The sequence below is a fragment of the Mustela erminea genome, chromosome 10 (assembly GCF_009829155.1).
Source record: "Mustela erminea isolate mMusErm1 chromosome 10, mMusErm1.Pri, whole genome shotgun sequence".
Taxonomy (NCBI): Eukaryota; Metazoa; Chordata; class Mammalia; order Carnivora; family Mustelidae; genus Mustela; species Mustela erminea.
This window is the reverse complement of record NC_045623.1, coordinates 91,387,009-91,401,502: the sequence shown is the minus strand read 5'-3', so window position 1 is coordinate 91,401,502 and position 14,494 is coordinate 91,387,009. Positions and strand designations below refer to the sequence as shown.

At 43.6% G+C, this 14,494-nt stretch overlaps 1 protein-coding gene across 1 annotated transcript; it reads right to left on the bottom strand.

Annotated features, from left to right (window-relative positions):
- Window positions 1–4,928: 4,928 nt before the first annotated feature.
- Window positions 4,929–11,888, bottom strand: SYF2 (SYF2 pre-mRNA splicing factor). The gene is made up of 7 exons (XM_032303668.1): window positions 11,791–11,888; window positions 11,453–11,566; window positions 9,638–9,763; window positions 9,053–9,170; window positions 8,545–8,635; window positions 7,380–7,478; window positions 4,929–6,001 (listed from the first exon to the last, which is right to left on the bottom strand). The coding sequence occupies exons 1-7, from the start codon at window positions 11,815–11,817 to the stop codon at window positions 5,836–5,838; spliced, it is 741 nt and encodes a 246-aa protein (XP_032159559.1). The 5' UTR covers window positions 11,818–11,888; the 3' UTR covers window positions 4,929–5,835.
- Window positions 11,889–14,494: the final 2,606 nt, after the last annotated feature.

Genomic DNA, 14,494 nt, shown 5'->3' with positions numbered 1-14,494 from the left:
TGCACACACACACACACACACACACACACACGAGATGTCAGTATCTCCTGGTTTCTCCTGGGCTCCAGCCTCCGGAACTCCCAACAGCCTGTAGGTTTCCAGACAAAAATCTGCCAACCTCATCTAAGGGGACAAGACCGGATCCAAAGCTAAACTATTCATCCAGAATGTGAACATTTTTAAGGTTAAGAGTGCCTTGGGTTTTGTCTTTTTTTTTTTTTTAATGATTTAACTGTGTATTCTGATTCTATTATAGCAGAAAGCCAGGTGGGACCTCTGGTCCTCAGATCCCTGGGTTTTGCAAGTAGTTGTCATTTGTTGGAAGCTGGATTTTGACTCTAACTGCCTTGGACCGAAGAAGCAGCCCACGGAGAGCACAAAGTTAATCTTGCATAAATGATGTGCTTCTGAAGAGAGTCCCGGAGGAGCACGGCCAGGGCGTACAGAGCACACTAGGTAGCTGTTACCAGCTATGCTGCAGGAGGGGGAGAGGGGAGGGGGCCTCCACGGCTCAAGGCTTCCTGTCACTTCAAAACTTCAGACCCGCAAGAAGAGGAAGTCTTTGCTGCCAACACTCTTGGGGACAGGGCGGACATCACATGGAACTCTTACCTCCCTCTGAGATTTCTGAACATTCAGGATTGCATTGTCTTGGTTCGGAAGTGAGAAAAGAGAAAAGACCACGTATAGGAGATGTCCATGAAGACGATCATATTTATTCATTTTGTAATTGCTGTTATAACTCGCACCGATCCCGCTAGGAACCAGGCACTGGTCCAAGCACATGACACTCCCAACAACCCTCTGAAATAGAGATTATGAACACTTTAGGAAGCTGAGGGAAAAGGAAGCACGAAGGGGGTGGGTGACATTATGGAACTCATCATGCCACCCCCAAGAATACACAGAAGTCCTAAGCCCCAGTGTTTATATTTGGAGACAGGAGTTTTAAGGAAATAATTGAGGTTGAATGAAGTCATAAGAGAGGGGGCCTAATCTAATAGAACTGGTGTCCTTATAAGGAGAGGAAGTACCACCACGTGGACATGGAGAAAAAGCCATGTGAGGGCACAGCCAGGCATCCATCTGCAAACCAGAGAGAGAGTCCTCAACACCGGTGGCACCTTGCTCATGGGCTTCTAGCCTCCAGAACTGGGAAAAAATAAATTTCTGTTGCTTACCACTCCCCAACCCAGGCTGTGGTGTTCCTTTCCAACAGCCCTTGCAGACTGATACAAGGTCCTTTGCCCATGATCTTTTGTCTGGCAAAAGGAAGAACTGGCATTTTCATCCAGGCCATTTAATTTTTTTTTTTTTAGATTTTATTTATGTATCTATTTTAGAGAGAGAGAAAGCCTGCACCTGCATGTGACTGGGTGGGTTAAAGCAAAGGGAGAGGGAATGTGTAGCAGATTCTGCGCTAAGCATGGAACCCAACATGGGGCTCAACCCCACAACCACGAGATCATGACCTGACCCTAAACAAAGAATCAGACACTCAATGGACTGAGCCCCCCAGAAGCCCCCCAGGCCACTTTAATCCATGGCTATCTCACAGTGCCACTTGTCCTGGTGGAGTGAGGAGAGCCCTACTGGGGAACAAGATGATAGTCACAGGATCCTCACCAATATGCACAGGCACTTACTCTGCACCTGCCTGCTGCACTAAGCACTTTGCGTGGATTTTCTGTTTAACACCAACAGCAACCCTAGGCAGCTAGTGCCATGATTGTTCCCATTTCTTAAAGCTGTAAGAGGACTCCAGCAGGGGCAAATGCACACCAGAGCCAACATGGAACATTACGCTGTTCTATAAGTAATTGCAACTACAAGAGATCATTCTGTTTGGGTCAGCTCCACCACTTGGCCAAAAACCGTTCAACTCCATCCTGCAAGTGAGATAACATTGCTGAGTCAAGTAATAATGACGCCCACACTGAGAAGGCCTTTGAAATAAATGAGCCAAAGAGGAAGGTGTTTTCAGTAAGCCATCACAGCGTTGGTAGAGAAAGGGCCAGTGGGAAGGCGGCCCTGCCCTAATGGGTAGGGGCGGGGAGAAAGAGGAACTCTGTTAGAAGTACAGGACCCAGCCAGGACTATTGGAATGGGATGATGAACAGAGCAGCTGTTCCTGCTCCCTTTGAATATACAATAGCTAACAGGGACTCAAGAGAAATCAGGTTGGGATCCAAGGGCAGGGGATTGCTAATATTGCTTCCGTTTCCTACCACATCCATCTAGAGAGAAAGAACATCCCCATTTCGATTTCCACCACTGTCCTCTATGTAGGCCCCCCTAATAGACCTTATTTCCTTGTTGAAATGCTCAATTTCATCAGTCACGTGGATGGAAGGGCTGGTTTAAAGCATCTCCTTGCTGCTTGTATAGCATTTCCCAAAGAGCAAGATGTGTCCCACAGGTGGGCACAGGTGAGAGGATTCTTTGCAACCTGGCAACTGGCAGGTGGAAAGCCTCAGCACAGTGCTAATGTGCTTTCACAGCAGCTCTCGTGTTTGCTCACATTTGAACAGACAGACCAGACTTCAGATCCGGAGCCTCCAGTGGGTAGCCATGTTTCTGCCTTTTGGAAACTCCAAATGACACATTCAGGTCACACAATTCACTGATGCCCTGCTCATGTTTTTGAATTCTTTTTTACTCTCTTACTGCATTTTAGATGGTTCCCATTGCTTTGTCTTCAAGTTCACACATCTCTTCTTCTGCGATGTCTCATCCGCAGTTAAACCTACCTGGTGTATTTTTCACCTCGGATGTGTAGTTTTCATGTTGAGAAATTCAGTATGGGTCTTTTTTGTTATCTGTCTTCGTGTCTCTACCTTTTTGATCATGTTTTGTCTCCTAATCCAAATGTCTATATCATCTCACACATTGGGGCCAATTTTCCAGTTTCTCTGATTAGATGCTAAACATTGTGAATTTGGTGTTTTGGGGTCCTGGAGGTTTCTATGTTTTTTAAAACCAATAATTCTTGATCTTCATTCTGGAATGCATTCAAATTACTTGGAAATAGTTTGATTCTGTTATATCTTAAAGTTTTTAGACAAGACCCAAGCAGCATATGGTCTACAGCTCATTTTCTCTACTACAGAGGAAAACCTCCTCAGTATTCTACCCCATGAATTATGAACCTTCCCATTCCAGCTGGTGGATAACCGCTATTCCTGGCCACACGTGAGTGCCAGGTCCTATTCCTCCCACTCCATTTGGGGAGTTCTTTCCTCCCCCATCATTTCACACACATGCTGATCTTATTCTGGCTCATGCTGAGGGGGAGAGGGAAGGGGGTGGGGGCCTCTGTGCATTTGCTGAGTTCTCTGTGGGCGGTTCCCTCCTTTTCCAGAAAGGCAACGTGAGCCCTTGCCACTGTGGTCTCCCCAGGCTTCCAGCTCTATCTCCTCAACTAAGGGAGCCACTGGGCTCCACCAGGCTTCTCCCTCCGCACACCACAGCCTGGAAGTTCTTTAAAGGCAGTGAGCTGGAGTGATCATAGGGCTATCCTTGTTTGTTTCCCCTCTTAGAGTCCACTGACCTTCCTTGCCTGACTTCTACTATCTTGAAAACTTGTTTCATATATACTTTTTTTTCCCCCGGTCATTTTAAGTGGTAAGGTAAATCTTTTGTTTCTTGTCAGTCCATCTTGGTTGGAAGTAGAAGTCCCCTGTTCACTCCTTCAACTGAATTTTACAATTTTCTTCACGTAGGTCGTATGAAAACCTTCCAATTAAATTTGTGTCTAAATAGCTAATTTTTATTGTAACTATTCCCTCTCATCTCCATTCCTACATACTTATTTTTAGACTGGATAAGCTGTTTCTGTAACGTTTACACACGCATATTGACTTTTGTATATGTAATATTTATCAACAGACATCCGGAAATTGAACTGTGCATTGGTCATAAATTTACTCAGTGGCAAGAAACAGGAAGAGACTCCTGGAGCTAGTGTAGCTACTTGGCTATGTCAACAGGGACTCAAGCTCTGCTCCACACTCAGCACACTGACCTTTGTCCTCATACTTGTTACCTCACAGCACAACATGGCTGCTACAACCGCAGGCCTCAGGTTTGTGATCCAAGCAGGAAGGGGGAAGCCGGGAGTAGCAATTCCCCTACCAAGAAAGCAAAGAGTTTCTCAACATAACTTAGTTGGTGTTCTATTGGCCAGAACTCTAACTAATCTGACCACGTATATCAAGTCAATCTGGAGAAGCACATGTTTAGCTGGAAATTTTACCACAAACTCACAAAAAAATCAAAGTTCTGGTGGGTAATGAAAAACTGCTAATTGCTATTGGACATGCAACTAACATGTCTATAAGCTACTCTTGCATTCTTAGAATACACCTTGCTGGCTTTTAGCGGACTGGGCTTTTAAATACATCTGACAACGTTTTGACTCTTTTTTAAAAAGCTATTGCAGGTGCCTGGGTGGCTCAGTGGGTTAAAGCCTCTGCCTTAGGCTCAGGTCATGATCCCAGAATCATGGGATCAAGCCCCACATCGGGCTCTCTGCTCAGCAGGAAGCCTGCTTCCTCTTCTCTCTCTCTGCCTGCTTGTGATCTCTGTCAAATAAATAAATAAAATCTTTAAAAAAAAAAAAAAAGCTATTGCAACATTCAGGATCAAAGACTTGAACTTAGTGTAACAGAAACTGAAACATACTCAATGTATGTTGAAAGGCAGCATCAAGGCCCTGTTGATCAGACCTACCTGCACACAGAAATGCTAGCACCAGAAACAAAATGAGCATAGAAAGTGCTACATAAATTCTACAAGGGGATAATCACCAGTGGTATTTAACGTTAAACTGTCTTTAAACACAAAAGCTCATATATTTGTGAGATTTTCCTCTTTCAGATTTGGAATGCCCTCATTTTAAACAACACATAGAAAAAATTACACCAATCTTTCTCTCTGGACTTTTTTATTAAAATATCGTTGTATAATAGTATAGTGGTCTTTATCTTTCAGTTTCTGATAGGCAAAATTATACATTTAATATTTGCTTCAAAATAACATGGGACTCATGGAGGGGAAAGGAGATAGAAATGAAGATGAAACAAGACTGGCCAAGAGTTGATTACTGAAGACAGGTATTGGGTATAAGAGATTCATTGTATTCAGTCTTCTTCTGACTGTTCTGACTTCCCCATAATCAAAAAAATTTTAATGTTTATTCAATGAAAGCACATAATCTTGCATATATATACAAATATATAAATTCTTGTTTTAAATGCTAGTGCTTCATAGGGATTCTATATCTGCTTTTTATAAAAGGAACTGTACATGGTCAATAATCACAGGAAGATAGTTCTGCTGCTTCCTGAACTTGGTCATAAAAGGCCATGGGTAGAGAGAGACAGCCCACCAGTAGCCACGGCCATGTTCCTCCTCACTATACTTAGCTTCCGAGTCTACAACCTCAAAAGTTGCCGAGTCCAGCTCTAGCTTTCGTCAAATTCCTAACATTCAAAGCAATGATGACTGCATTTATGTATGATGCCAACAATCTTAAGCTCAAGATGCTTCAAAGATTAAATAATCCTACCCATTTAAAATACATAGAAAAATAATTAGTATTCATACAAAGTAGATTTTTTACAAAGTAAGTACACTACCTCTTAAAATACATCTTCTATCCAAGCACAGAAATGCGGAAATATACATGGAAGTGTACGTTTAAGAAAAAGCATTTATTTCTAAATGCTGAGTGGGACGGCATAGTAGACAGGAGTCCTGGTTTCCTGGTAGAAATCTGAAGAGAACTTCAATTTCCCAGCATTCTCAAGCTTCTGAAAACAGTTTCTAAAGGGATTAGACTGCTGTTCCTCTTTCCAAATTCTGTTTAATTTCAGCTGTATATTTCCCATAGAACCTTTCTGCCTTCTTGTTGAATTTGGCATTCCTTTCATTAATGTAGTCGATGTCTGCATCATCATTATAAGGACGTCTCCGGCTATACTTGTCTCGTTTTTCAATTCTGGAGAAAGGGAAAAAAGATTTTTTTTTTTTTTTTAAAAGGCAATTCTGGGGACACCTGGGTGGCTCAGTTAAATGTCTGCCTTCAGCTCAGGTCAAGATCCCACAGTCCTGGTATCAAGCCCTGTGTCGGGTTCCCTGCTCAGCAGAAAGCCTGCTTCTCCATCTGCCTCTGCCCCTCCTCACAGCTTGTTCATTCTTTCTCTCTCAAACAAATAAATAAAATATTTTAAAAAAAAAAAAAAAGGCAATTTTGAATTTTGTAATCTTAACAAAACATGGCCAAATAGTTAAGAACAGAATCAGTGCACTCAGCACTGTGAGGGGTGGGGGTAGTTTTCATCAAGATCAAACTGTAGGGGTGCCTGGGTGGCTCAGTGGGTTAAAGCCTCTGCCTTCAGCTCAGATCATGATCCCAGGGTCCTGGGATCGAGCCCTACATCGGGTTCTCTGCTCAGTGAGGAGCCTGCTTCCCTTCCTCTCTCTCGGCCTGCCTCTCTGCCTACTTGTGATCTCTGTCGAATAAATAAATAAAATCTTTAAAAAAAAAAAAAATCAAACTGAAATTGCTAATTGATAACACAACCCTGGGTACAAACCCTGAAATTCAATAAATACAAACTCATCCTTGGAATGCTTCTAAAAAGAGCAATGATACACTGTTGCCACTGGACACATGAAGTTCTACCCAGAAGAAAATTATAGTACTTATATTAGTAACAGCCACAGCTAATGTGAATAGAAGACACACTACTTACTAGATAGTATTTTTTTTTTTTAAGATTTTATTTATTTATTTGACAGAGAGAAATCACAAGTAGTCGGAGAGGCAGAGAGAGAGAGAGAGGGAAGCAGGCTCCCCGCTGAGCAGAGAGCCTGATGCGGGACTCGATCCCAGGACCCTGAGATCATGACCTGAGCTGAAGGCAGCAGCTTAACCCACTGAGCCACCCAGGCGCCCAATACCAGATAGTATTTTTAACAGTCATATGTACTAACTTCTAAAATATAATTCTGCTCTAATATTCACCCATATCAGTATTAAGAAACACAAATATAACAAGGGTACATTTACTGGAACATTCGTACTTCTTCAAATCAAATAATGGAATAGATATGAAGGTCAAAGCCCTTAAAGAATCATTTTCTTTGGACCTTTCCCTGCTTCAATTATGACAAACCCATTTCAGCGATATTTGGCACCTGCTCCCAGATCATATGGATTGGACTGGCACATGCCATCCATACCCAAAACCACTACAGACACTGAGTCAGAAATGAGCAGGAACAGTATCTGCTCTTTCAATTCACTCTAAACACGCTAGGTCCATTTTGTCGTTAAACATTTGAAAGTTCAGGCTGCTGTACTGAGTACTCACTGTTTTTCCAGATCCATGACCATCCTGTCAACCTCTTCTGTGGAAGGCACGTGTGTTCCATGAAGAAGGCTATTGGATGTTGGGAAAAACTCTTCTCCACTGAAAAGAGAGCAAAACGGACTTAAAGTAACACCAGACAGTTCGACATTTGCAAATTTCAAACCAAACTACCACTCCTGGTGAGCAATAAAACATACACATTATTTTACACATTATATATATTAAAAACATACAGTGTTAAATGTGGGATCCTACCTTATCTTTTATTTTATATATATAATATATATATATATATATGTATATATATAAAAGCTAAAATTGGGAGGGACCAAAGATATCCCCTCCCCCAGCACATTCATTCTACAGATTTAAGAGTCAAGGGCCAAAGGTTAAGGGACATGCCTCTCGGTTCAGCTTCTTCCTCTCCCCACTAATGCACAAGGGTCAGCAAACCGCAGCACCAGCTTTTGCAAACATCTTACTGGGCCCCAGACACACCCACGCATTCATGTATCCTCCAAGACTGTTTTCACATCACAGCAGCAGCGCAGAGTAGTTGGGATGGAGACCAAAGAGCCCACAAACCTAAAATCTATGTAGAAAATGTTCACCCAGGGGCACCTGGGTGTCTCAGTGGGTTAAAGTCTCTGCCTTCAGCTTGGGTCATGATCTCAGGGTCCTGGGATCGAGCCCCACATCGGGCTCTCTGCTCAGCGGGGAGCCTGCTTCATCCTCTCTCTCAGCCTACCTCTCTGCCTGCTTGTGATCTCTGTGTGTCAAATAAGTAAATTAAATCTTAAAGAAAAGAAAAAAAAAAGAAAATATTCACCCATCTTGGCATTGAAGCATTCAGCCTCCTAAAACATCTGACTGACTACAATAATCTGGCTGTTAAACTCTCAACACTCAATGCCCAGATGGAACAATAACCAGGGGTTAGCTGAACTGCTGTGGAGTGAGCAATAAATAGTATGGTCAAGGCCAGAAAGCATTCATAGGCAGCTGCTATGACCATGACCTAAGCTTTAAAGTGTGTTTATATTTATGTATATGTGTATGTATGTATACACCACACACAAATACACACACACACACGCCCTTATGTCCCTTCAGAATTAACACTGCATTAACTAATGTTAACCTGCATTAACTAATGTCAACTTACTGTTTTTCTCTCAGTCTCTCATAGGTTTCCATGTCAGGTTTGATCTGCTTGGTCAGCCGATGATACTGGCGTAACTGGGCAGCAGCATAATCTAAAGATAAAAAGAGGGAAAAAAAACAATAAAGATAAAAGGAGAATCGGAGAAGATAGATGTCCTTGTTTTGTCATTACGATCCAAAGAACATCAAAATCATTATTAGTAATATCTGCACAAGACACTAAGCATAACTTCTACCCTGAAGATGCTGAAGATATAGGCTTTTGCTACTTTGACCACAAAAAACAAAAAATGCAGCTGGCTGAAGGACAGCCTTTTTTACTTCTGCCCTAGGAGATGTATTTGTATTTTTCTTGGGTTTAGACCTCTTGGAGAATATTCTTGGACCTAACCGTTTTTTCTTTTTTTTTGGGGGGGGGGGTGCCCATGGATATCCTTTCTTAAAACCAGAAACACTGAAGGTAATACTAATATACTGAGGCCATTTGGTCACAGAAAGGCGAGCTTTACCTGAGAATCCCAGGTCGGGGTTTTTCCTCCTCTTCTTCCTCTCCCATCTTTCTGCATCTTCTGCACTGATCTCCAGCAGCTTCACTTTCTCATAGTCCTCCCCTCTAGCTGCACATTCCTAAGAGGGAAAAGAAGCTAATACCTACAATGATGATCTAAGCAAGTATTGGATCTATTTTAACTCCAGGTTAAACAAAGATATCAGGCAATATTTTAAAACTAATGATCACTATTTGGAGGCCATCTGGGAACCTGCTACGGTGTGTAAGAGTGCGCGCCTCAATTTAAAACACGTGTTCAGCAGGCGGCAGGTGCCAGGTCCCCTTGGAAATGTTTCACATGCACTGACTCATTTAATTCGTCTGAACTCAAATCATTACTATAGTCCCCATTTTACAAATGAGAAAAGAGAGGCACAGAGAGATGAAATAACTCCCCCAAAGTGCTGCTGCTAGTAAACAGGAGGGCTACCACATGGACTCCTGAAGTCTGCTCCACACCAGTGTACAAAACCAGCTATTACGGTCTCAGTACAACAGAATGACTGAATAAACCACTTATGAAGCCAGCAGAGTAGATCCTAACCTTCTTCTTTTCTTCTTCCTGTAGCTCCCATTCTAGACGAGCTTTTCTGGCTTCCCAGTTAGCAGGTAACTTAAGTCTTTTATCTTCTTCAACAACTTCCTGGTGATTTAATTTACGAGCTTCATTCTAAATACATAACACAAAAAAAGTTTGTCAGTTGGCAGGGACATGAAAATAAGTCCAAACAAAATCTTGCCCACTTTGGGGGCGCCTGGGTGGCTCAGTGGGTTAAAGCCTCTGCCTTCAGCTCAGGTCATGATCTCGGAGTCCTGGGATCGAGCCCCACGTCGGGCTCTCTGCTCAAGCAGGGAGCCTGCTTCCTCCTCTCTCCTTCTGCCTGCCTCTCTGCCTACTTGTGATCTCTGTCTGTCAAATAAATAAATAAAAATATTTTAAAAAAAAAAAAAAAACTTGCCCACTTTGAAAAGGGTCAGGTAAGACACATTAACGAGGGGACTCCGTTTTATCATAAAAGCAACAGATAACCATCAAAGGATTTTAAGCAAGGGAATGGCCTAGTTAGGTTTTTTTAAATTAAGGATTTATTTATTTGAGAGAGAGAGACAGCAAACAAGTGTGCGCATGCACAAGCAAGAGTGGGAGAGAGAATCTCAAGCAGACTCTGCACAGAGCACAGAGCCCGATGCGGGGCTTGATCTCAGTATCCGGAGATCACAACCTGAGCTGAAACCAAGAGTTGGATGCTTAACTGACTGGGCCACCCAGGTACCCCTCAATTCTCTTTTAATCCTAATTCAAGCAAAAAACTTCAATTTGAGATCGGAGGCTTTAACACTAATCTTAGTATCTCTAATCCTTTTCAAATCCCTTCTCCTTTTTACATATTTTAACAGTTTACTTTATGGCAAAAAAAAAAAAAAAAAAAGATATTTTCCATTTGACTTACTCTATGAAGAGTATGATTTAAAATGAATTTAAGTGGGGTGCCTGGGTGGCTCAGTTCAGCATCTGCCTTGGGCTCAGGTCATGATCTCAGAGTCCTGAGATGGAGCCCCACATCAGACTCCCTGCTCAGCAGGGAGTCTGCTTCTCCCTTTCCCCCTGACCGTCCCACTCTTCTCCCCTCTGGGCTGTGTTCTCTCAAATAAATCAAATCTTTTTAGAGAAAAAAAAAAAAACAAAACTTCTGCTTAGAAGCAAAAGCTCTATCATAGTCATCGAGTTTCCCACCAACTAGGTGAGCCACTGACACTATACACTTTGAGAGATATGCTGATTAGGGCGCCTGGGTGCCTCAGTTGCTAGGCGGATGCCTTCGGCTCAGGTCATGATCCCAGGGTCCTGGGATCAAGGCCCAAATCTGGACTCCCTGCTCAGTGGGAATCCTGCTTCTCCCTCTCCCACTCCCCCTGCGTGTGTTCCCTCTCTCTGTGTGTCTCTGTCAAATAAATAAATAAAATCTTTTTAAAAAGAGAGATGTGCTGATTATTTTTTAATGAACAGGCAACCAGCTCTCTTATTAACACGAATTAGTTTCTTCCAGTCTCTAGCTCCATATATCCCATAGGTAAAATGAAGAGTTTATCAGACTCATACAGCAGGGAGGCTATTAAAAATAGAGACTCCCAAATCTAGCCCGGATTAGTTAAATCGGAAATAGGTGAGAAGGTTGGAGAGAGCATGTTACTTTCACAGGTGATTTCAATCTGCTGCCAGGGCTGAGAACCACCGGGATAGATACTTCTTCCAGGTATGCAGGTCTGTCAGACACGGTTTTGCGGCTTCCTCGTCCCTCCACGAAGGCGCATGGGCCTGCCAGAGTGACCAACCTCAGCTGCCTCGGGGGCTACTCACCCGCTTCAGGTGCAACTCCCGGAATTTGCGCAGTCTCTGTTCGCGCTTCTGGGCAGCCAGCTCTGCGGCAGCCGCCAGGGGCTGCTCCCTCTCCTCCGCGCTGTCCACCGGCACCTGCGGCGAGGAGGAACACCTGGAGGCGGGGCGGCCTAGGATGACTCCCCGCGGATCCCGCCGGGCCGGGCCGAGCCGAGGCCTCACACCGACCCCGAATTCACAGCGTCCACGCCTCCCTGGCCCAGGACCCAGGCATCTCCCCACGTCTCCCCTTTCGTGTTTTCCCGGAGCCTCCCCCCCGCCCCAAACAAAAATCTCTGGGTAGAGCTGGCAGAACTTACCTTCTCAGCTAAAATCGCAGCCGCCATCACAATCTCTCTCTCTCTCCACTTCCGACAATAACACCTACCACTTCCGCTTGCGTGGGCCCATCCGCGGATACGCATTAAAACCTACTATAAGCCCCGCCCCTTCCTGGCGGTTTCAGGGCTTGGGACCAATCCCTGCTCCTTTTAACAGTGAGAAGTTTTTGATTGGGTAGGGCCTTGCGCAGCCGCAAGAGACCTCAGAGGCAAGGGCGGGGAGGGGGGAAGCGAAGGGTCTTGTACTGGAATGTGCTCGGCAAAGGACGGCTGAGTGAGACCAGACGAACTTGAAGCAGGGTAGAAAGTCGTCCCAAGGGGCACCTGAGTGGCTCAGTGGGTTAAAGCCTCTGCCTTCTGCTCAGGTCATGATCTCAGGATCCTGGGATCGAGCCCCACATCAGGCTCTCTGTTCGGCAGGGAGCCTGCTTCCCCCACTCTTCTGCCTCTCTGCCTACTTGTGGTCTTTCTCTCTCTCTCTCTCTCTGTCAAACTAAGTAAAATCTTAAAAAAAAAAAAAAAAAGAGAGAAAGAAAAGAAAAAGAAAGAAAGTCGTCCCAAGTCCATGCCACTTCTTGGAGCGAAGAGTGTTTGCCATCCAGCGCTTGGCCTCAATATCACCTCCTGCGAGGTGCCTCTTCCGGGCCTGCCTGGTCTCATGTAGCCTCCAGTACTTAGGTCAACAGTCACCACTTTCATTCTCTTGGGTAGTGTGAGATCTTTTCCTCGTCCGGTCGTTTTCTCCTCCGCTGCAGAACTGTGTAGTTTCCAGATAGGAGGGACTCCGTGTTGAGAGAAGCTCCATCTTCCTTTTTAAAACAAATAGCTAATGAACTCTGGAACAGGGCAAAAAGACATTTGAACTAGACCAGAAACAGCAATCGTCTTAGGAACAGTCCTTACTAGAGTCAAAGGGGGGAGACCGACATCTGGCCTTTAACACTGTCAGTGTGGACTTTCCGAAGACGGAGGAATCCATGCATATCAGGGGTAGTTTCATTAGTTAGCAACAGTAAATCAGTCCATCCAAGTGTAACCCAGAGCTGTTCAGCCTGGGAGTACCAACTGACAATTTCGTTTTCTTTTATTTAAGTCATGTAATTGCCCCCCTTCCCCTTTCTCATAAAAGCCCCTTATTTTCCCTACACTTGTTTCCCCACACATTTTTCTGGTTGCTGCTGTAATCTATGCTGCCCAAATTGCAACTCTGATACCCCAAATAAAGGCCTTTGTTCTTTTTCAGTTTTGCCTTCTTTTCTCAGTTGACTATGGCATCAGAAGCAACACACCGCTCTGACTTCCGAGGCACACTGGATTTGAGCAGGGTAACTTCCTGAGCATATTGGGCTCTAACCTCTCCCCAGTCCACTCCAGGTTCTGGTGGTAAATCCTCTTGGTTCCCAATCTCCCTTTTTTTGGTTAAGGTTCAGTCCTAATTTCTTTGGGTGTCTTTCTGGTGCCAGTTTCTATCCGTGTGATTTACAGAGAGAGATGCTTTTCTGTCTGGTGATTGATTATGAAATAGAGTGTTTGGTTTCAAAAATTGCTGCTGGAGAGCAATCCCCATCTGGAAGCCCAGCTGTATTTATGTTCAAATATTATGGGTCCATTCCTTATAAGTTTCAGTGTTGTCGGACCAATCGGACTGAAAATGACTTGTCCTTACTATGGCCACTTTGGGGATTGTTTGAGATTCCAAAATTAGTTTATTTGCAAGCACAATTGGAAAATGAAAAGAAAATCAAGCAACCAGGGTCGGAAGGTACATTTAAATTGGTCTTTGGAGCATCCCAGAAATTAAATAATTGTAAACTTGCTTCCTTATAAGAAAATAAACTTTTTAACGCTAACTGTAACTGCTCTCAGAGAGTACCTAAACTATGGAAGTTTTACTACAGTCTTCTGAGCTAACTGCTGCAACTACCACTCCTCCTTCCACCTTTGCCTCTGCTCTCCACCGATAAAATCCCAGTCGAGCTGAACTTCCATTCTATAATGACAACCCAGAGGATCCCCTAGGTTCTCCAGTCATCCAGACTCCTTCTAAAATTAAACCTAATGAAAGAGGCTCCAGGACTTTATCAGTTACTTACACTCCTTGGATGAAGGCAGAATTACAAGCCATTATCAGGGACTTTCCCAGTGTTCTTGAAAACCCTCTAGGATTTGCTAAGGAATTCAATTTAGTTATTCAGATCTGCAAACCTGGTTATTCTGACCTTTACTGACTTACCCATATGCTTGTGAGTGAGGGTCATGCAAGGGAATAGATGGGGAAAATAGGCTGGACACAGCATTTTGATGATTTCTCTAAGCAAAAAGGCTACAGAGAAAAAAAAAACACGCTTTTAAGCTAGCTGAAGAATTACATAAAACAGTTCTGGTGATTTTTCCAAAGACCACAGATCAGAGAAAAATTCAACAATGTACTCCACAGCCAGATGAACCTGGTTTTGATTATTGTGATAGATTGGAAAAAACTTTTAAACAATACTATGGTATTAACAAAATGAAACGTCTTTTTTCCTTAATTGCCCTTTTTGCTTAACTCCACCTGGCTAACAGTTTAAAGGGTGAACTTGGTCCCTTTGGTAAATGACATGAACTCAGCTGGACCACTATGGAGCCTCACGGTCTGGTTAATTTGGCTGATCAGTTATCTCACACCACAGAATGAGCAACA